The sequence below is a fragment of the Penicillium arizonense genome (assembly GCF_001773325.1).
Source record: "Penicillium arizonense strain CBS 141311 chromosome Unknown PENARI_contig015, whole genome shotgun sequence".
NCBI classification, from domain to species: domain Eukaryota; kingdom Fungi; phylum Ascomycota; class Eurotiomycetes; order Eurotiales; family Aspergillaceae; genus Penicillium; species Penicillium arizonense.
The window spans coordinates 472,236-492,137 of record NW_019173292.1 but is presented as its reverse complement, the minus strand read 5'-3'; the positions used below and the strand labels follow the sequence as shown (position 1 = coordinate 492,137).

The window sequence follows — 19,902 nt, the reverse complement described above, 5'->3', positions numbered from 1 at the left end:
CCTGTGCCTCTTGTAGATAGTAGATGAAACACCGGGCCGGGTCAATGGCAATAGCGGGGAAGAAACCCTGGGGTCATTGTGAATTTCCGTTGATCTGACCAACTGATTTAACAAACAATATTCTCCACTGATAGTAGCACTGCTAAGACCGTTGATATTCCTCCCGATGTTGAAGTATAAGTTCGGTGTCTCCTGATATTCCGGGAGGGAAGGTCGAGGCGAGCGTGGGGTGGAGACAGTTCAAGTGGAGCATCTTGAGCATATCTACATGTATTCTTATTCTTACCAGGTCTCTTTTTCAATTATATTTCAACCTTGATATATTGTCTATCGTTATGTCAACACGCACGCTCTTCTTCAATGGTCGTATCCTGATTGATTCCGGTAGTGGCCGGCATGAAGTCCCTTCTTTTGCAGATAGCATGCTGGTTGAGGACGGCAAGATCACAGCAATTGGTTCAAACAACGAAGTGATTTCTTCTGGGATTTTTCCGAATCTCGAGCCTCGGGACCTTAAACAGCAGGTCGTCCTCCCCGGGTTCATCGATGGCCACATGCACCTCCTTCTTCTTGGCCAGTCGCTTCGCAAACTCGACTTGAAGAACTGCAAATCCGTGGAAGATATAAAATCAACAATCAAAGAGTATGCTGCTGCAAATCCAGACAAGCCAAGTATCCAATGCAAAAATTGGATGCATTCTATGACTCCCAACGGCGTGACAGCGGCGATGCTCGATGATATCGATCCTCGCCCTATTTTCATTGATGCAAGTTCTCAACACTCATGCTGGTGTAACTCTGCGGCTTTGAAAGAGCTAGGCGCTGCCAGTATGCCCGATCCCGCGGGGGGCAAAATTCATCGAGATGCCAAAGGGAATCCTTCCGGTGTCCTGGATGAAGGTGCCATGATGTCCATTATCTGGCCTTTCCAAGCTATATCAAGCTCAAAAGAAGACCGAATGGAAGCAATCCGTGCAGCTGTCCGAGAGTACAACGCGGCTGGCTATACTGGTGTGGTAGAGATGGCCATGGACGAAGAGGCGTGGGATTCTCTCGTCACCTTGCGCGCAACGGAGCCCGACTTTCCACTACGAGTTGCAGCCTACTGGCTCATCAAGCCCAGTTTGAGTCTCGAAGACAACTCCAAGCAAATTAGACGCGCTCTTGAGCTTTCCCAACAGTACAACACCGCTACGACTCCGGACTTGCGCATAGTTGGTGTGAAGGTCATTTGCGATGGCATTATTGATGCTTGCACCGCCTTCCTATCACAACCTTACGCCCCGGCAGACTCGCCTCCGCCAATCTGGGAACCAGAGCACTTGAATCAGCTTGTAAAAGAAGCAGATTCCGTTGGTCTACAGATTGCCCTCCATGCAATCGGCGATGCGGCCATCAAGATGGCAATCGATGCGATTGAAAAGCATGCGACACCAGGTAGACGACACCGCATTGAGCATCTTGAGCTTGCATCCCCAGAAGATGCCAAAAGGTTGGGAGAGCTGGGGTTGACAGCTTCAATTCAGCCGGTTCATGCCGATCCGTCAATCCTGACAGAGTGGCCCCGTTTACTTGGGAAAGACCGTTGCCAGCGTGCATTTGCATACCGGGAGTTTGCTGACGCTGGCGCTTTGGTGGCTATTGGTAGTGATAGTCCGACTTCGCCGTGGATGCCGATGCATAATATTTACGTTGCGACAACGCGACGCTCTGCCAGAGATGTAGATTATCCTCAGACTGTGAACAAACATTTCAAACTCGGTTTGTGCGAGTCTATGGTTGCAGCAACAGGAGGTGCAGCTCGAAGTGTTTTTGCGGAAGAGAGGGCAGGCAGTTTGGCCGTGGGAAAACTGGCAGACTTCGTCATTGTCGATATGGAATGGGATGCTAATACCCTGCTAAAAGCCAAAACCATGGAGACTTGGTACGGGGGAAAGCAAGTCTGGAGCTCTGTAGATGTGGATAACATAGTAGTGAAGATCTGACATGTCAGTGGTTTCTCAACAGAAGGAATTATAAGTCACTGGGGGCACGTATAATAATTTACAATACTCTTGTTAAATGATAAAATATTGGACCAGACGAATAATTAAACGTTTTATAAAAAGCTTTGAACGCCACTTGGAAGGTGCGTTACAAAACATAGGCAATATGTGGCCATTAAGCTATTGTTTGACCAAAATAGAGGGAGATAGCATGTTAAACGAGTATAGTACAAAAGAAACGCGGAAATAAAGAATCCATATTGCCAACAGTATCCATGTTTAGACGTCCCAAGTCGCATATGCTTCTGCAGCTCTGACTTAAGGAAACCGATAGGTTCCGATATAGTCAGACGCATGTTTCAACTTGCCAAGGGATCTCATAGTAACACCCGGAACGACTTGTCCATGCTGGCATCGAGTTGCAAAAAGTCCACCACGCGACCCAAGTGATCAATTCCCCAAAATCCTTCTTGATTGCCTTGTGAGTTCGTGCAGTCAAACCATGGCAAGCCAAAAGCACCCAAAGTGAACACTCTTTGAGTGCTCTCATGCAAGGTAGATTTTACCTCGTCATTCTTTGACTGTTGATGGACAAATGTCAAAACATTGTCAATGAAAAGACCCTAATATCACTTACCTGTTCAATAATGTCCTGTGCATTATCTGCTCCAAGCTCTTCCTCCAGAATAGGCAAAAAACCAGCAGAGGTTAGCACAGCCGAGTCTCCATCTTCCCAGAATCCACGAAACAATTTCTCCGCGACGGACACTAGCTTTTCTGGCACATTGGTAGCGATGGCGCATAGGGCGAGTTGAACTTCAGTAGTAGATGCAGGAAATCCATTTGGGATAGCTTCAGACATGGGAACGTCGAAACGGCGAGCCCAGTAGATTCGTTCTCGATTAATCCATTGGAACTTGTCTATTGCAGTTAGTATAATCCAGCAAGCGAAAGCTTTTGAAGACATGACAAGGGGGTGGGATAAAACATACTCTTCACCGCAATAGGAGGGGTGTTCTGGCAGACTTGCATCAAGTCTCTCAAAAGAATGGGAACATATTCAATTTCACAGGTCGAGAAAACAGGAGAGTTCTGTGCTTACATGTTAGCCATATTAACACATTATCGGTCGAGTACTGAACTTGCCCTCAAGACATGGAATGCAATGCAGCTGAAGGGGCTACCGATGTCAAAATAGAAGGTGATTTTAGGGCCACTCATGATGAAAAGATAATACTTTTGATTTTGAAATGAATTGCAAATTACAGCTGTAGTGACTGGCGCTGAGCCTCCTGCATTTATAGACCCCCTGGACAACATTTTTGGTTATTCATGTACAATGTTGAGATACCTTTGAGTCATACGGATCCTCCCCCAACCGATTTTTGAAACACTCGAGTAACGCAGGATGATCTTTAAGATCCGCCGAGAATCGGCCATGAGCTCCGAAGTGGGTTTGGCAACAGACTGGGAACTGTTCTGCCTTTGTTGGGAAGCGGTATTCCTCAGACTTGCTGGGACCAATTACGTGAAATACCGTCTAACTGGTTCAGGGGCAGTTCTATGACATTCTGTCAAGAAAGTTTATAATATGGTCAAGCTGGATTCTAGCCAATCTGTGCGCAACTCAATTGCTTCATAGCGTAGGCATGAATATGTAGTACCGATAAAGCCATATCATCATCCCAGTTATTAATGTTCTATAAAATCTCTCATCACATGTATTATAATTGTATCATCCCTAGTTTTCTGCGGTCTCATATTTACTCAAAGCTCGCAGCTTGTTGCCAGTCTTGAAGAAAACCCAAGGAACAGGCAAGAGAGCAACCGCAATAAAGCCTAGCAAACTCGAGGCCCAGCCAGTGCCAAGTTTTGTATACACTAGAAAATGGTCAGCATAAAGTGTAACTCATGAGAACAAAAAGATAGACACTCACTTTGAATAGTAAAGAGAGGGAATGCTGCAGCGAGCCCATATCGGGCCAGACTGTTTGCACTCATAGCACTCGCGACAGTGAGACCGTGATATGCATCAACTAGATACTGAGTCGTACTGATGAAAACGCAAAGATTGCCCCATGCGAAAAGCATGATTGCGACAACAGGGCTTCCCCAGGAGATATCGGCTCTAGCGGTCCATGCAAACCAGAAAAGACCCACGGGGAGACCAAGACTGCCGATGAGAGCTGGATAAAGACGATGCTCGGGCGGAACCTGCTGACCCTTGTGTTTTGCAACTTGAGGCAAATAGAAAATAATGTTGCAAAGAAGGACTGTAATGCTTCCGAGTAAACATCCCACCACGATGGCCAGAAATACGAGACCGGAGTCCTCAATACTAAATCGATAGACACCCTGGAAGATCAGAGGAATCGCGGCGAAGAATGAAAAGAGTGTTGCAAATTCGCAGGCAACATAGAGACAGATGAAAGCGACGATGGGCTCGGTCACAAGCATATGAATAGGGCGGACAAGGGCGATGGTTGCAAAAAGTCGAATCTTTGAAGAGAGGGGCTGAGATGGAGGGATATCGAGTCCGAGTTCTTTTGAGCGACGACGTTTCAGGATAGGATGAAAGGTCTCCCTGGAGATGCCAATTGTAATGAGAGTGAAGATGGCGAAGAAGATCATTGTCCACTGAGTCCAACGCCAGCCCTTTCTATTCACGACAAAACTTCCGATCACGGGCCTGCACATATCGTCAGTCAAATAGGACACTTTTGCTTTGCTTGGAAAGAAAGCTTACCCTAATCCAGGACCCAAAAAAGGCGACAAAATAAAAATGGTCGAGGGAATAGCACGTTTCACTGGCTTGAAGGTTTCGTTGATAGTCCCAGCAGCAATAGCCAATGTGGGCGCATAGCAGAACCCGGCCAGAAATCGCAACACACAGAGCCCGGCAAATGTAGGACTAAAGCCAGCACCCATAGTAAACAATGTCCCAAGAACCATTGTACCGATATATACTGGATATCTCCCAACAGTCTCAGAAAGCGGCCCTCCGACGATAGGACCGAGACCCAGAGCGAAGACATAGAGCGACAAGGGTAGGATAGCCACTGTGCTGCTGACTCCGAATTCTGTCATAAATTCCGAGTGAGCGGGCGATAAAATCGATACGCTGAGAGACCTGGATACGGTGTTAGAGTCCATGCCAGCATTTCGTCGCAAAGAAAGATGACCTACGTTGTAAGCGCCGCAGAAGCAATCATAAAAACTTGCTGGACTTTCAGTCGGGTTGGCCAGTTGTAGGGATTGCTGGGATCATCATCCCAGTTCCATGTGACACTATTTCCGCCGGAGGCATTTCGTCCAGCTTCGAGCTTATCCTCGGACGAAGAGGAGAAATCCTCGATCTTGGCGTGCATGTCGATATCTTGGTCATTTTTGACTTGTGCCATGTTGAATATATGTTTGGCCCACCAGTTTCGCACACACAGACCAGAGGACGTTGTACAGTGGCTTATAATAAACAAGAAATATATTTTATAAGGATGGCGATGGAGATCATAGTGTATATTACGACATTGTTCCTCTCAAGGCTGATAAATCACATCGTGGTGCCGACCGAGGCCAAGATTATTTGATCAAAATATTTCTAGGAACGGTACTCCTTTTGAAAGATATTCCCCTAGGACATCCTGCTTACCTGCACGGCTGGAGACATAAAAGATTACTCAACAGTAAATACGGGAATGGCAGATGGAGGATGATTGGCCAGAAAGCACACTAGCGCCGAAAGGGGATATTTGATTATTCAACATGCGCGAGAGTATATCTCAGACTCGTTGAATGCGATTTTGTCGTTGAATGAAAATTGAATGAAAACGTGGTTGAAGGGTTTTGTTGGGTAAAGCACTGTTTTCGTTTGGTGTTAAAGCGTGCGCTATTTATCGCAGGAGCGAACAAACACAATTGAATGGAATGCTAAGAACAGATACCAACTTCATTTCGAATTGAAGCCTGCGCCTTGCGACCCCCATCCTGCAACTCTTACGACTGGCTCGGTACTATTCATGAACACGCATCGACTGAAGGATTAACCGACCAGATGCGTCGGGTAATTCTATCAGCTTTGCGCTAGCAGAAGCCAATCAGCACTAACAATCACCGAAAGAAAGCGCAAATACCATCGTGCAAGGGATTTGAACACCTGAATAAGCGCGTGTTTCTTACCAATTCAAAGCCCGGGATCACCATGAGTCAGAGTCTAGGGATACACGGCACACCTTCATAGATCGGAATGAAGTGATCAGGTGCTTGATAACCATGGTTGACATGGCTCAAACGGACTAGCTGGAGCTTATTACTCAGAGACAGTGACTTGACCAAATGCGGCTTGACAGCTTCCCGCACCAACCACCAACCACTTTCCCTTTGGGATCTCAGATCTGACATGTCAGCAACCTTCAAATATTATGAATGGCCCTTGCCCCTCCAACAAAGACAGAATTTTGTTTCTCTGTTCTTAGGGTCGACCGGCCGAGCTTAAATTAGTTTATCTTCCCTGTGGAGATATTTCGGGTTCACCGAGATCAGATTACGAGATTTCTCCGGCCTTCGGCGTTTGATGCTGAATTTCGGCTGGTCAGCAAAAATACTTTCATATAAGGTCCCTGCAAGTGTCCCCAGGTACCTTGGTGGAATCTGAATATCCACTGCGAGCCATACAGCTCGATCTCCAGGGCATATGCAGTTCTATCCCAAGGCGCGTGAGCAGCGGCCCAGCATCCACCATCCGTCTGTTCGGGGGCGTCGATTGGCTGTGCTGAAGGCCGCGACTGTCAATCTTTTCCTTCTTCAAATTCTCTTTTTGGGTCTTTTCTGTTACATCTTTGGATCCTTGTTCCAACAGTCAACTCACATTCACAATGTTAATGTTCTGTTCGTCGACTACGATGGCGGCGCGATCGGCGATGCAGTTCGCGGCGCGTATCAGAAGCTCAAGGGTCCTGGATTCCCAAACCTGATTGAGCGCCCAGCCTCTTTATACCCCCAGATAGGGAGTATTGAAGGCGCGGTTTGTGATATCAAATTCTGGGGAGGTCTCTACATTACATCCAATGCCTCTGAAGCCCTTACTGCCGCATTCGCTGGTGGATCCGCTGCTTCATCGTACGATAAGAGCAATGTCATCACCATGGTGTGGAACGAAGCGCGATACCCGACGGTGGTCGACTCTGTTCTCCAAACTAGCCTGAATTCTCTGTCAGAAGCTGCACGGGTCGCCTATTCGAAGATGAACGGAGAACAGGCTCTTAAGACTCTAGACACTTCTGACTCCGCTGCCCTCGCGGTCTTCTCCGACCCGTGGAAATTGGCCTCCACCAATATCCAACCCACATCACAAGGGTCACGCGTTATCTACAACACACTCGTCATCATTCTGATCATGATCCAAGAGTTCTTCTACCTCGGTACCGTGAATGGTCTATACGCCCAGTTCAACCTCTACACGTCGGTCTCCCCCCATCGAATCGCCATCGTGCGCCAAATCATCTCGGCGGCATACACATTCGTCGGATCACTTTGTACGGCCGGTGCAGTCTGGGCCTTCCGATATGGCTGGAATGTCAACGGAAGTCAGTTTATGCTGACCTGGATGGCGCTCTGGCTCTTCGCGCATCTGAATTTCCTCGTCCTGGATGTCTTCACCATCTGGCTCCCACCACCCTACGTGCCAATGGCGCTGATCTCCTGGATCGTGACGAATGTCACTTCGATTTTGCTCCCCTTCGAGCTTTCCCCGGCTTTCTACCAAGTAGGCTACGCATTTCCTGCACACAGTATCTTCCAAGTGCTGATTGACATCTGGTCGGGAGGCTGTAACCCTCAACTCAACTACGCCTTGCCGGTTATGTTTCTCTACGAGATCATCGGTATTATTCTCAGCTCTATTGGCGTTTATCGACGGTCGCACTATGCCATGATCAAGAAAGAAAACGATGAGAAGGCATGTGAAGAGCGTGTTGCAGCGGCTCTGGCCGAACGACAGGCGGCTTCTTTGGTGCGACAGGAGGTTTTCCAAGATGAGCAAGGAAGTGGAATATCCGAAACCGAGAATGGGGAAGGAATTGGGAGGCCAAGGCGTGGAACTATCACGACAATGGCGGATCAAGACCAGCTTGTTGATATCATTCGACGTGAGATGTCCAAGCCGCAGGCTGAGAAGTCAGACGCTAGAGATCACACCGGCCCGAGTTTTGATTTGCCCTATAAGGACTAAAACTTTTTCTTCTTCTTCACAGCTGATTAATTTCCGCCAATCTGTCGTGCTGCCAATTGCTAATTGTCTGCGTCAAGAGTTACTCCAGCCACGCATTATACATATCTTTCGTCTGCATTTCAAGCTGCCAAACAAAACCACCGTGAATGTTAATAAAACATCTCTTTACTAAAAATAATCGCGAAACAGCACATTCAACATCGACGTCTATCCCTTAACAACTTCATAACATTAGCACGGTAACACTCAGCAATATCAAAAGTGTTGGAAGCAGCCTGAACACTAGAACTCAACAAAACAGTAGGCAAATATCTCTGCACGTTAACATCCTGCCCGGTAGTAGCAATAGCCGAAGCACTCTTGTTAATCTCAATAGTAATATATCCAATCAACCCCTCAGCAAGAGTCTCACCAACTAACTCCGTAGAAATTATAGCAGAGTACCCATCGTCATTAGCAACAGAGTAAACCGAATCCCCACCGTTGAGGGTACGGTTCAGAGTTGAAAGGTGAGCATGGTAAGGCGCAAACTGATAATCAGAGTGGATTAACTCCCCAGGGAAGAAAAGTTGTCCAACATGCTTGGTAGCGGCATCGGAGTAGTTGGTGTCATCATTTATCAAGTTGGTCTGGATATTCGGCAAACATAAAAGCAATTTTGAGGATGGACATTGGTTTATTCATTGTTTGATTGATGAGCCAAGTCTCTAAAGCGAGGATTATGATTTGCTTACCTAGGCCTGTGTCAAGCGATATATACTCTGTAATCTGGCGATTCGATTCCTCCACGAGCGCTTTTCTATCCCCTTCGTCAGATGAGCTCTACCTCAAAAAATAGACTCGCTGTCTCAAATAAGGTAAACGAAGAACAGATTCTCCAGGTCCGTCATGTCCAGCATAGTGATCTCGACCATCCTGCGAACGAGCGCACCATTTTCATCAAGCTGCTCGATGACTCCAAAACTGTAGGCGGCCCTGCGCTCGTTACTCAAGGCTGAGGCCCAAAGTCTCCGCTGAAGATTTCTGTGTTTCAAAATGAACTGTATAATGAATAGTATCGTTGGTGTGCCAAGCCAGCTGACCACTATCATGGAGATCCAAGCACCATAGTAGCGGGGCGCGTCCTTAGGCACCCAGATTTGAGGCGAACAAAGGTTTGCAACGGAGTAGCCAAGCATAAACATGGCGCTGCGTGTGAGCTTCTTAGTGTGGCCTGCCGCGGATGAAGTAGCCCAGCCCAATGCGATGATATAAGTGTTTCCGAAGGTGTGGCCAGCCAATATTAGGCACACAAGCAATCCAAGCTTGAAGTGCCAATTGATCGCAACCATACCAATGCCACCAGCAATTGAAGGAACACACCAAACTAGCCCATGTAGCGCAAGATTGGAGGGCCATCGTCGCAGAGCTAGAACCGCTGCGAGGCAAACGACAGCACCAAAGGCGCCACCTGCGGCTGCCACAAGTGTGGAGCCCAAACTATCCACTCCAAGAGCCTTGATAATGAGGTTCTGTTGCCCGTATGTGAGATTGTTGGCCATCATGAGCGTGAATGCCTGCAAAGCGAATAGCCATGAAACTGGGTCGCGAAGTGCCTCAATAAACTGATACTTCTTAAACATTTTCTGTTCAATAGAGCTCTGGCTCGATTCGTGTACCCGTCTGATGGTGTGCACCTTTTCCTCCAATGTCAGAAAGGTAGCCTCTGCTGGGTTGTTTGGGTATCGGAACCAAACAAATATTGATGTAATAATTGAGACACCTCCAGTAATAACCATGAAAAGCTTCCAGGGCAGAATTGTGCTGTGGCTCCAGAGAAGACCGTAGGAGATAAAGGCAGCACAGACTGGGGCAAGTGCTGATGTCAACCACAAGAAAGGCTGGAGAAATGATTGTTCGTGACGATTGAAGAACATGCCAATAGTAATTTCCATTGCAGGGACCACAACAGATTCGCTAGCACCGAGTACCAAACGCAGAACTACTAGGGCGGCGTATCTGGTGGCAACGCAGTGAAGGAGCAACGTAACACCCCACATAAAGACGAGACTAGCAACAAATTTTCCGAATGGTAGCCTTTGCATGGCATAATGTCCGGGTAATTGTGCAATGAGGTACCCTTAGGTGAGTTAGGCATGGGCAATCTGAGAGTAAGACGCTACTGCTCACCAACGTAGAAAAAAGTCCCCAGGTTGTTGTATTGTTCTTTGCTTATGCCTGTCTCTTCAAACAGGCCAAGGATAGCAGCGTATCCCAGAGATGCTTTGTCAATCTAGAAAAGTTAGGGATTTAGTACCACGTTATTTATTGACTGAACCTACAAAGAGTAGCAGGTTAATGGCAGAAAGTAACCCGATAACGTTCCAGTAAAGTTTCCGCCTCAGCTTTTTCTCCTTTTCAGCAGTCAATGAATCAACCTCATCTTCATGGTTTTCAAGGATTGCCAGGGTCACATCAATGTATTTTGTATCAATAGCGGAACCGCTTTCCGGTGCTGGAAAACCCGAACTTGAAGCCTCCGCCTTTGCCGCAGTGACCATTCTGGGGCCTGTGTTTCCCTTATGAAAGCGAAGGACAGATAAAGTGGAGCAAATTCTATCCTTTTCTTCAGGTAAAGCCGCTTAACTTATGGCAGGGAAAGTAGAAAATGAGAATTTAATGAACTGAGCACGCAGGAATCCTGCATTTTATAATCATCCAAAATTCTCAATTACACCATATGGCAGTCCGAAAACGTCTTCAACCTTCTTGACATTACATCTGCTCGTGTAATCGGAACTGAGGGCAGACAGCCACTATTTACTGCCTCAGGTCTACGGTTGTCTTATAGGCTGTACAGTTCTCTTCGCGGTTTATGGCCGCAGTAAGCTAATTTCTCGAATAGGACAGTAAAATCGACGTGTACTATTGGGTGTACACATCGTGAACCTGGTACGTCGAAACAATTTCGTACACGGCAAGTCATACACTGGGACCAGCAATTGCTCAAGCTGGTTGCCGGGGTGGCGCAAACCCTGCTTAGGCAATATCACGTCAAACAGGGTCTTCGTTGGGTAAAGACGGAGTTTTTCTAGCGGCCCGGGTGTATTTTTTTTTTAAAAAAAAGGCCCGAGGGCGCATATTTTAGGTAACTCCGCAAACACAATGCTGACAATCTGGTAGGTTCTCACAGCACGGAAATGCTCATATCGTCTAAGTTCGCTATTGAGGGTGTGATTGGCTTGCCTCGCCCCTAGCTGAGGTCCAATGACATGGGGCCATTTCTAGGGAGACGGAGAAACACTCAACAAGGAAGCCACAAATAGAAGTGTTCTGAGTGACGTGAGTAAACCCCAAGCTTGAGAGCGGCACTATTACGTGAAGGGTAACCCGCCCTTGGCATACCATGGCCCCCTCTTTTCTCCATAGAATTTCTGGCAACAAAGGGGAAGAGAGCGGAAATGGCTTCGTACAGTAATATCCCTGCTTAACGGGCCATACTTTGGAGATACGTAGCTTATTAATGCAGTCAATTCTGGGGCGAAGATTGGAGAGACGCCCAAGCGACTCCAGGATGATTGAAGACCGCCTCGAGTTCCTGAATCACATGTTAAGAAGCCAGCAACCCGCCCTTTGAAGGAAAATGACTTTCGACATACCTATGCCCACTTTTATCTGGGTATAGGCAAAAATAAGCAGTTACTAGCTGCGTATATATTCCGCGCTGGTCTTTTATTAAAATATCTGGCTATAGACGGGCAGGTTTAAAGAGTTCCTTGAGATATTTTCCTGATACGAGGCGGACCAATTAGTAACCGGCTTAGCTGCCAGATAGGTCCTTCAAATTCATCCAGGACGCGGTGTGCTATGTACATTTACGCTGGGCGGAGACAACGGACCCATGTAAAACGAGAGTAAGCTCCACGGGCCATGAGTCAGAAACCCTCAAAATACATGACACCCTATGGCTAGCCATCCTACGGATCACGTCAATTATCAACCTGTTGACCTTCAGGTATACTGCTGTACAGATGAATTGGGAATTTCCAACCGGATTAATAGAAAGCGAAGATAAGAAAGAAATGTCGTCCCACTATGTGCTGCTAAATACTGTAGAAATATCTGGAATCTAACTCTCATTCCTTATAGATGTAGGCTCCTCCAAACTCCTGCAACATTTACCATGGCATGGTGGATCCATCGAAAGCAACAAACCGAGGTGAATCCTCATGTTTCGCCTCGTTGACGCGCTGTAAAATACCCTCTACCGACTTATGAATTGGCATTCCTCCCGGACCGGTCATCCTGCCCATATCCGTTGCAACCCATCCAGGATGAATTGCCTGCAATGTGAATCCCTGGTCATGTAATTCATTGTGTAACTGGACAATGACCATATTTGCGGCCGCCTTGGACACCGCGTAAGGGCCACTGAAACCCCCTTTCGCATTAATCTGGCGCGTCATGGATCCTGATTCCGATGAAATCAATATAATCCGCCGGGTCTGACGGGCGAGCAGGGCTGGTAAAAACTCCTGAACAATCCTCAGTGGCCCACCCACGTTCACGTTGAAGTACTCAGATAGTCTTTCGTCGGAAGTAGTGAGGACTTTCTCTGCGTCCCCAAACGCGGCATTGATAATGAGTGTGTCGATCTCAGTTACCTGGGCAGCGGCAGCTTGAACTGACTTCCGATCTGCTTGATCCAGGATAATCGAGCTGATGTTCGAGGCATTGATAAGATCTGTGGGCTTACGCACCGAGGCAATGACCTGCTGGGACGGTTCTTGACTGATCTGTTGTATGAGCTCGCGGCCGATGCCACGGGACGCTCCGATGACCAGGGTGATGGAAGTAGCCATCTGTTTTATGCGGCATAAACTGGATATCAAAGAGGTTTGGTCGGAATTATGGGGGAAACAACTGGTTAGGTTTGATCATTGGTGAACTCAGCACGAGAAATAATACCTGGAATCCTCTTTAACACAGCATCCCGGGTGACCCCGCGGGGACCGGGATTGAAACGACCCTTCTTTAGCCGTGAAGGCTACATGCATGCGGTGATGTGCACTAACCAGTAAGATGGCAGACAATAGGTTTAGGTGGGCGCTTGCGCCTTTTTGTGCTCGTTACTCTTGCTCAATAATAAAGAGTAGTAAAACAACTTGAAGTCTGTTTGTGGGTTTCTAATGGTTGTAGCCCGATTGGAAAGCAAATCTCTCGCATTCTACAGTATCTTTTTTAGGACTTACTTATGTCTTCATGTCCTAAGGGGGGGATAGACGGTTGTGATTACCACGATGGTACGACTTTGGCGGCGGGTCTCGGCAATAGACGGCTCGGAATGTAACAGGTATTGCTCGGCCCCGCAGGGAAACCAACTATAGGAGACTGCCTCGGCCAATTTCTGCATCACAGTACTCAATACGAGTCTGTAGGGCAACAATAACCCAAAAATCGCGATTTTCTACACGAAGGCGCAGAATCCAACCAACATTTTGCCTCAGGCAGTTCAATACATGAATCCAGGAATATGTGCTTGGAAATGGGGTGCTTAAGGATGGCCTTGAAAACCAGCTGCAGGCCCATATTAATCGATAATTAAGGTCAATGCACTCCATCATAAGCATCTCTGGTGATTTGACAAGTCGGTATGGGAACCCCGTCGAACCGTTCGTGGCTTCCTCCATTATCGGAAAGGGCGTAACGAAACCCCATTCTGGGTAGACAAGAAAGAGTTCCATCAGCGGTTGGCCACGCAATGCCTTCTGCATGCGACGTCTGGTATTATACGTAGGAAGTATGTCGGATGCGGCTGGTAATGTTTTTCATCAAGCTGTCAGCGATGCTCCCGAGAGCACGACGATCATTAACCATATGACATCTTTGTGCTGTGCTTTCACTTTAACGAACTACATGTCTACTTGCATACGTCGGCCAGCACCGGATAAATCTCGAGGGCTCCTGGTATGACACATAAAAGCGGCTTTCTTGTATCTTCGTGGAACCTTGATCAAAAACGGAAGATATTTAAAACTAGAAGCAGAGTAATGTATTCTATGGTGTCATAAGAAGATCGAAATGGCAATTATCCAATCGGAAGGCACCGAAAGCATTTTTCAGACCCATCACCAAGTCCAAGTTCATACAAGCAAATTCCTGTGGCATTTTCAAGAATATTGTTCACGTCCTGCAGCAAGTACCAAACGCTCAGTCTAAGAGGGCAATGTGTATGGGCAGTACAGCGATGTGATGAGATCACATTATTGCACTTCAAGTGAAAGGTTTCCTGAAAATCCTGTATGCAGAGACTACTCAGTAGCTGTTCCACTGGCTCAGAAAACTGTTTTTGGAAGTAATTTTGGCGAAATGTTGGATTACACGGACCCCCAGTCGGTAACAGGTCAAAGAACGACAGATCTCGTCCCGATGCCTGAATGCTAATCTTCAACTTAACCGTTATTTGCGCTTTAAGTGCGATCAATTTTCTGAACATTCGACCTATGGAGCTATTAACGATCTCAAGTTCTCTATCCCAGTCAAATCGTGCTAAAAACCGCAATACTTACTTCGGATCAACTCAGGCAACAGTTCGTTATGCTTCTCGTCCAGTTGCCATTCACGGATACTGAGTCTCCGGATGTATAGCATTGTAGCCTTTTCGAACGCCTCGTGGTCTCCTTTCCAGAATGCCGCCATACTCGCATTTCCAAGCCGCCAGATATTTTGATCTCCTTGCTTAAATATTTGCTGTTGATAATAAACAGACAAATACGGCATCATACTCATTTGCTGTCCACAGCAATAAACAATATGCTCAACTTCATCCAGGTCGTCTTTTGCCAAATGGATGGGGAGACCCATTTCAGGGTCTCTATGCTGAAAAATCCATATAAAAATTATCATTGGATAAGGATTCAAGAGCTTGAGGATAGTAGTCTCACTCTGGACATTTGCCCGACCAATGCCGAGTTTTGGAAGACTGCCAACCATGCACCAAACTCTGTGGGATACCAGAAAAGTCAAATCATTTCCGTCACTGATGCGCCGTATGATGATTGTGTAAAGCAAATGTTCCCCCGGGTCCAAGTCTTTACCCCACAAATCCCGAATTCGCTGAACGACGAGGCCGTGATGGTATTCATCTCCGCCATCCGAAAATTGAGGATCCTATAGAGGAAGTTAGGTTTCCCGGTCCCTTGGATATAATAACATCCACTCACCCGAAAAGGAGTAGTCATTGAAATTTAAACAAGAGGCTCCCGGAGTACAGTCGTGAAACATGCACTATATTAGAACATTAGAGAGGCAAGGGCTCTCGGGCGATGTTGTAGACTTGAACTGAAAATTTGGTATGTCGGAAGCCCAAGTTCTGGCTCTATGTCAGATTGACCTTTGTGGGAAATTCCCTTCGGTGTCCCAAATATCTATCTTCCTGATTCAACCTTATGGACCATATAGTTTATGGAAGGCTTTAGCTGGCTATAGGCGGCTTCAACTAGACCTGTAATTATCAGCAAACAAAATAGCTCGGCAACCTTACACCTGCAAATTGCGCCAATTCCAAGGCGTCAGTATGAGAATAACAGTGGAAACTTTGCATCCATCTTTCAAAAATCCAGCATGCTATGGCTTGGTCATCAGAAGTTGTAATATCAAGTTCTTAATTTGAAGGAACCGCTGTCTAAGCGGGTACTGTATCCGAAGATCTGGCTGATAGGAAACAAGCCAAAAGCCCCGTTCCAGGGGTTAGTATGTCCCAAAATGCGGCAGCAATACAGGAATGTCGGGTCTGGTGTTATGGCATTATCGTTGAATGCAACCGTCATCCCAAGCATGACTCTTCAGCCGCTGCTTGAGCCGGATCCTTCGCTAGAAAAAGTCTCCATACTATGAGGGACATCATCTATGGTATTTTGCGGCGTAGTTCAACCGCAGAATATATCAAAGCTTAGAAATTAAAGGGCTTTTGCTGATTTAGCGAACAAACCTACAGTCTCCGTACACTCGATTTGGCTTAGGGTTCTTAGCCCTAAGCCAAGGGCCATGTGAAGTTCGAGGCTTGATGTAAAACTCATACCAGATGGTATCTGGAAAATTAGATCCTGAACTTAGCCTCCTTATCTGGTTCCTTGGTTGCAACAAACTGGATAAGATGGCGCTTTCTTGTACAGCCGGCCGTCGGTTTTGCCCACGGCGTGCTCCGTTTGTTCACTGAGTATTGAGGGCGATGTGGTCATTGCAAAGTAGCTAGGGGGCTGGCAAGCGAAACACGCTTAGCACCCACATTTCGGCCTTGTCCAACTTGGCCCAAATCAGATAGACTAACAAATACCGGGTGTTGCCGTTGGATGAAGCGGTCGAGATTGATGATGAGTGCCATGCCCCGCAAGCAAAGGAAACTTGGAACCAACATTAAGGTACTGGAAGATTCCACGGCCCCAGTTACCGTATTCGACTTTCTGGTAAATCAGCTGATACTTTTGTGCTTCTAGGAAGGTTCCCGGATTATAGACGGGTGTAGATGGCTACAGGACGGCCATGTCGGAAGGAAATCTGCCTCCAAGCAACTTAAAACAGTTCAACAATACGAGACCAGAATAGCCGGTTAAAGACGGCATTCAGCTGGAAGTTGAATTCAATCCTGTTAACAAGTGTCTGTTTCGCCTGGTTCCATCCCCATATGGGTATGAGATATATTAGACCGCATGTACTTGGTGCCAACTGGTAGAAACGAACAAACCACAACATTCAGAGTGCTTTCCCATTTTCTGTACTTCTGTACCACAAGATGACTGTCACCAACGGAACTGCGTTCTCTCATATTTCGGTCAACCCCTTGCATCCAACATTTGGCGCTGAAATCGGCGGTGTGGATTTTTCGTCTCCCCTGAGTGACGCCGCGTTTAACGATATATATGAAGCTGTAACCAAGGTAGGCCTCAAAGCTGCTTTGCCATAGTACTACTAAAACGCAACCACTAACACCCGATGGCGAATAGTACGGCGTCGTCGTGTTCCGCAGCACCGGCCTCACTGATGAGGGCCACATTGCATTCTCTCGGCAATTTGGAGAGCTGGATGACGTGAAGCCGTACATCAGTGCTGGTCGGAAACACCGTCTCAAGTACACCGAGCTTTTTGATGTCAGCAACGTCGAGGCCGATGGGTCCATCCTTGATCCTGAGAGTTCGCGCGGCCAGGCAAACAAGGTATTTCGACGCCAGGCATATGCCCTCTATATTCTCATGCTGACCAATGTGGATAATAGGGGAATGATCTCTTCCACGTGGACTCAAGCTTCAATCCCCGTCGCGCCGGATACTCGCTGCTCTTGGCGCATGAGCTGCCGCCGAGCGGCATGGGTGGTCACACTGCATTCGCAGATACTAGGACGGCATTTGACGACCTCTCCCCGGAACTCAAGGAGGAGCTGTTAGACAACGATTACGTGGCTTGCCACTCTATGCATCATTCCCGTAAGCTGGCCGCCCCTGAGGCTTTCGCCGGCGTCAACCCGCTCGACTACCCCATGGGACGGCACAAACTGGTGCAGCGCCACGAGCCCTCTGGTCGCATGAACTTGTACATTGCGGCCCACGTGCACCACATTGAGGGCCTTTCTTCCGAGAAGTCGGATGCGCTATTTGATCGGCTTTTCAAGCATGCCACTCGCGATGGCAATACCATTGAGATTGAGTGGCAGGCGCCAGGCGATTTAGTCATCTGGGATAACACCTGCACGATGCACCGGGCTGTTGGCGGCCCTTTCCTCCGTAAATACAAGCGAGACATGAGACGGACGACCGTTCACGATTCGAGTTCGACAGCTTGGGGTTTGAATGAACATACGGATGTCAGGCAGGGTTTGCCTTGAATACAGGTAACAGAAATGTCTGCATGTTACGGTATTTCCCAACCATCACGGACATGGATAGTCGGCAATATCAGGTTTGCTTTGTTCTGGCTTTCTCTTCTCAAACTCTTTTCTGTGTTTCGCTCCTCTGTTCCATAGTTTTCGAATGGAATTGGAGTCCCGCATGTCGATGTGATACAGTGTATTAGTGGATTGGTCTCTCGAGTCTCGGGACCGGTAGCGTAATGCAAAATACATCCGACGTATACAAATCTTGGATTGACTTACTCAAACATACCGCATGGCTAGTACACGAAGTATTGATATGAGAAGCGATTTATTGAGAATTGAATCCTCAATGGCAATTTTAGTGGTAAAACTTTGCTAGAATGTTCAAAATATGGAGTGTAGGGAGATTAGTGCTACGGTATGTATCTAGGAGAGCTTGTTCGAAGGATCTTCCCGATGTGCAAGTCCCTTGGTAGCCGTTATAGAGCTGCAACGGGGACAGAAATGACCACCTTTTCACAATATGCTGATTATTCTCCGTCGTTTGCTGCTATTCCAAGCTATTGAAACACTAGGCCTCGGCCTCAATGCGGAAAATTGTTTAAGTACATGACTGTAGGTCTAGGACGACCCGACCTTGCAACTTGCCGCCCTTCATCTCCTCGAAGACACGAGTTATATTCTGTACCTTTTCAAGACGGAAAGGGGTTGTGGCTACTCGCTTTGCCATGGCAAGCGTCTCCATTGCTTCCCGACGGTTTCCCACGTTACTTCCGATGATGGCTAACTGCTTACCGACCATCAAGTGAGGATAAGCGTTCGCAATTGGCTCCGCCTCGCCCGGAACTCCCACACAAACCAGCGTGCCATTGAATCTCAAATAGGAAAGAGCCTGAGAATATGCAGCGTTACTGGCGCTGCATATTATGACCGCTGCAGCGCCGGCACCGCCAGTGACGCGTAATATTTCATCAGCAATACCCGTGCTTCCGCCGTCCGCAGAATACTTGGTGATGTCGACAAAGGCCTCAGCGCCACATTCCTTGACGAAGGATTCCTTGTTCCCAAGATCCAGTCCAACAATTCTGAATCCCATTCCCCGGCCTCCGAGTTGCACTGCCAGATGGCCCAGCCCACCGCCGGCTCCAGCGATGGCCACCCAATCCCCAGCCTGAGCCCTGCTTTTTTTTAGGGCTGAGTAAACCGTAACTCCGCCACAGAGGAGTGGGGCGGCGACTTCGCTCGCCAGTCCATCTGGAATCGGCGTCACATAATGTGCGGGAGCCAGAACGTATTCCTGGAATGTGCCGGGCCACGTATAGCCGGATACCTCCGAGTTCAAACAAATACCGTCGGCACCGGCCAAGCACGGCATGCAGTTCCCACAAGCGGACGCGATCCACTTGATGCCCACGCGGTCACCGATGTTGACACCCGAAGCCTCGCACGACGACCCCAGCTGAGCCACGACGCCAACACCCTCATGGCCACCGACCTGCCCGCTTTTCACGGGCTCTGGAAGCCAACTCCACTAATGATATTATGAGAGTTAGAAAAAAGTGCCAACGCCAATTCCCTCTACGACGCGCGAATAGGAAGACTTACCGTATTAGTCATGAGGCTGAGGTCGGAATGGCATACTCCAGAATGAGTACTTCGATGGATTGTTAGTGTGACCAGATCTCAGTGAGGTCTCAGCGTACGTACATCTTGACCAGAATTTGGCCCGGGCCGGGAGCAGGAGTATCTAGCTCCACGATGCGAGTGGAAATTTCGCCCGGTTTGTCATATACGACGGCTTTGTGTGTTTTCGGGATCTCCATGATGAGATGAATCGAGGATTTCTT

The 19,902-nt window shown here is 47.7% G+C and overlaps 9 protein-coding genes across 9 annotated transcripts; 3 read left to right on the top strand and 6 right to left on the bottom strand.

The window, feature by feature from the left end:
* Positions 1–335: 335 nt before the first annotated feature.
* Positions 336–1,985, top strand: PENARI_c015G07240 (amidohydrolase; the record flags this gene model as incomplete). Its single annotated transcript, XM_022633814.1, has 1 exon — positions 336–1,985. One exon carries the CDS (start codon positions 336–338, stop codon positions 1,983–1,985), a length of 1,650 nt encoding a protein of 549 aa, XP_022486292.1.
* Positions 1,986–2,362: 377 nt separating this feature from the next.
* On the bottom strand, positions 2,363–3,206 carry PENARI_c015G01256 (putative 2-hydroxychromene-2-carboxylate isomerase; the record flags this gene model as incomplete). Its single annotated transcript, XM_022633686.1, has 4 exons — positions 2,363–2,566; positions 2,623–2,906; positions 2,978–3,077; positions 3,123–3,206. 4 exons carry the CDS (start codon positions 3,204–3,206, stop codon positions 2,363–2,365), a joined length of 672 nt encoding a protein of 223 aa, XP_022486366.1.
* A 520-nt stretch (positions 3,207–3,726) lies between these two features.
* PENARI_c015G08470 (MFS transporter) lies at positions 3,727–5,386 on the bottom strand (the record flags this gene model as incomplete). Its single annotated transcript, XM_022633843.1, has 4 exons — positions 3,727–3,866; positions 3,923–4,674; positions 4,732–5,115; positions 5,172–5,386. The coding sequence occupies 4 exons, from the start codon at positions 5,384–5,386 to the stop codon at positions 3,727–3,729; spliced, it is 1,491 nt and encodes a 496-aa protein (XP_022486417.1).
* A 1,289-nt stretch (positions 5,387–6,675) lies between these two features.
* PENARI_c015G01594 (SNG1 family protein) lies at positions 6,676–8,211 on the top strand (the record flags this gene model as incomplete). Its single annotated transcript, XM_022633693.1, has 1 exon — positions 6,676–8,211. The coding sequence occupies one exon, from the start codon at positions 6,676–6,678 to the stop codon at positions 8,209–8,211; it is 1,536 nt and encodes a 511-aa protein (XP_022486447.1).
* A 194-nt stretch (positions 8,212–8,405) lies between these two features.
* On the bottom strand, positions 8,406–10,751 carry PENARI_c015G00730 (uncharacterized protein; the record flags this gene model as incomplete). The annotated part of the gene is made up of 4 exons (XM_022633669.1): positions 8,406–8,840; positions 9,075–10,330; positions 10,381–10,483; positions 10,533–10,751. 4 exons carry the CDS (start codon positions 10,749–10,751, stop codon positions 8,406–8,408), a joined length of 2,013 nt encoding a protein of 670 aa, XP_022486325.1.
* Positions 10,752–12,368: 1,617 nt separating this feature from the next.
* PENARI_c015G07667 (SDR family oxidoreductase) lies at positions 12,369–13,052 on the bottom strand (the record flags this gene model as incomplete). Its single annotated transcript, XM_022633822.1, has 1 exon — positions 12,369–13,052. The coding sequence occupies one exon, from the start codon at positions 13,050–13,052 to the stop codon at positions 12,369–12,371; it is 684 nt and encodes a 227-aa protein (XP_022486221.1).
* Positions 13,053–14,691: 1,639 nt separating this feature from the next.
* Positions 14,692–15,431, bottom strand: PENARI_c015G11135 (uncharacterized protein; the record flags this gene model as incomplete). Its single annotated transcript, XM_022633908.1, has 3 exons — positions 14,692–14,699; positions 14,760–15,360; positions 15,414–15,431. The coding sequence occupies 3 exons, from the start codon at positions 15,429–15,431 to the stop codon at positions 14,692–14,694; spliced, it is 627 nt and encodes a 208-aa protein (XP_022486257.1).
* A 1,550-nt stretch (positions 15,432–16,981) lies between these two features.
* Positions 16,982–18,067, top strand: PENARI_c015G08795 (TauD/TfdA dioxygenase family protein; the record flags this gene model as incomplete). The annotated part of the gene is made up of 3 exons (XM_022633849.1): positions 16,982–17,125; positions 17,193–17,402; positions 17,462–18,067. The coding sequence occupies 3 exons, from the start codon at positions 16,982–16,984 to the stop codon at positions 18,065–18,067; spliced, it is 960 nt and encodes a 319-aa protein (XP_022486301.1).
* Positions 18,068–18,656: 589 nt separating this feature from the next.
* On the bottom strand, positions 18,657–19,878 carry PENARI_c015G02054 (zinc-dependent alcohol dehydrogenase; the record flags this gene model as incomplete). The annotated part of the gene is made up of 3 exons (XM_022633703.1): positions 18,657–19,586; positions 19,661–19,709; positions 19,763–19,878. 3 exons carry the CDS (start codon positions 19,876–19,878, stop codon positions 18,657–18,659), a joined length of 1,095 nt encoding a protein of 364 aa, XP_022486376.1.
* Between the last annotated feature and the right edge of the window lie 24 nt (positions 19,879–19,902).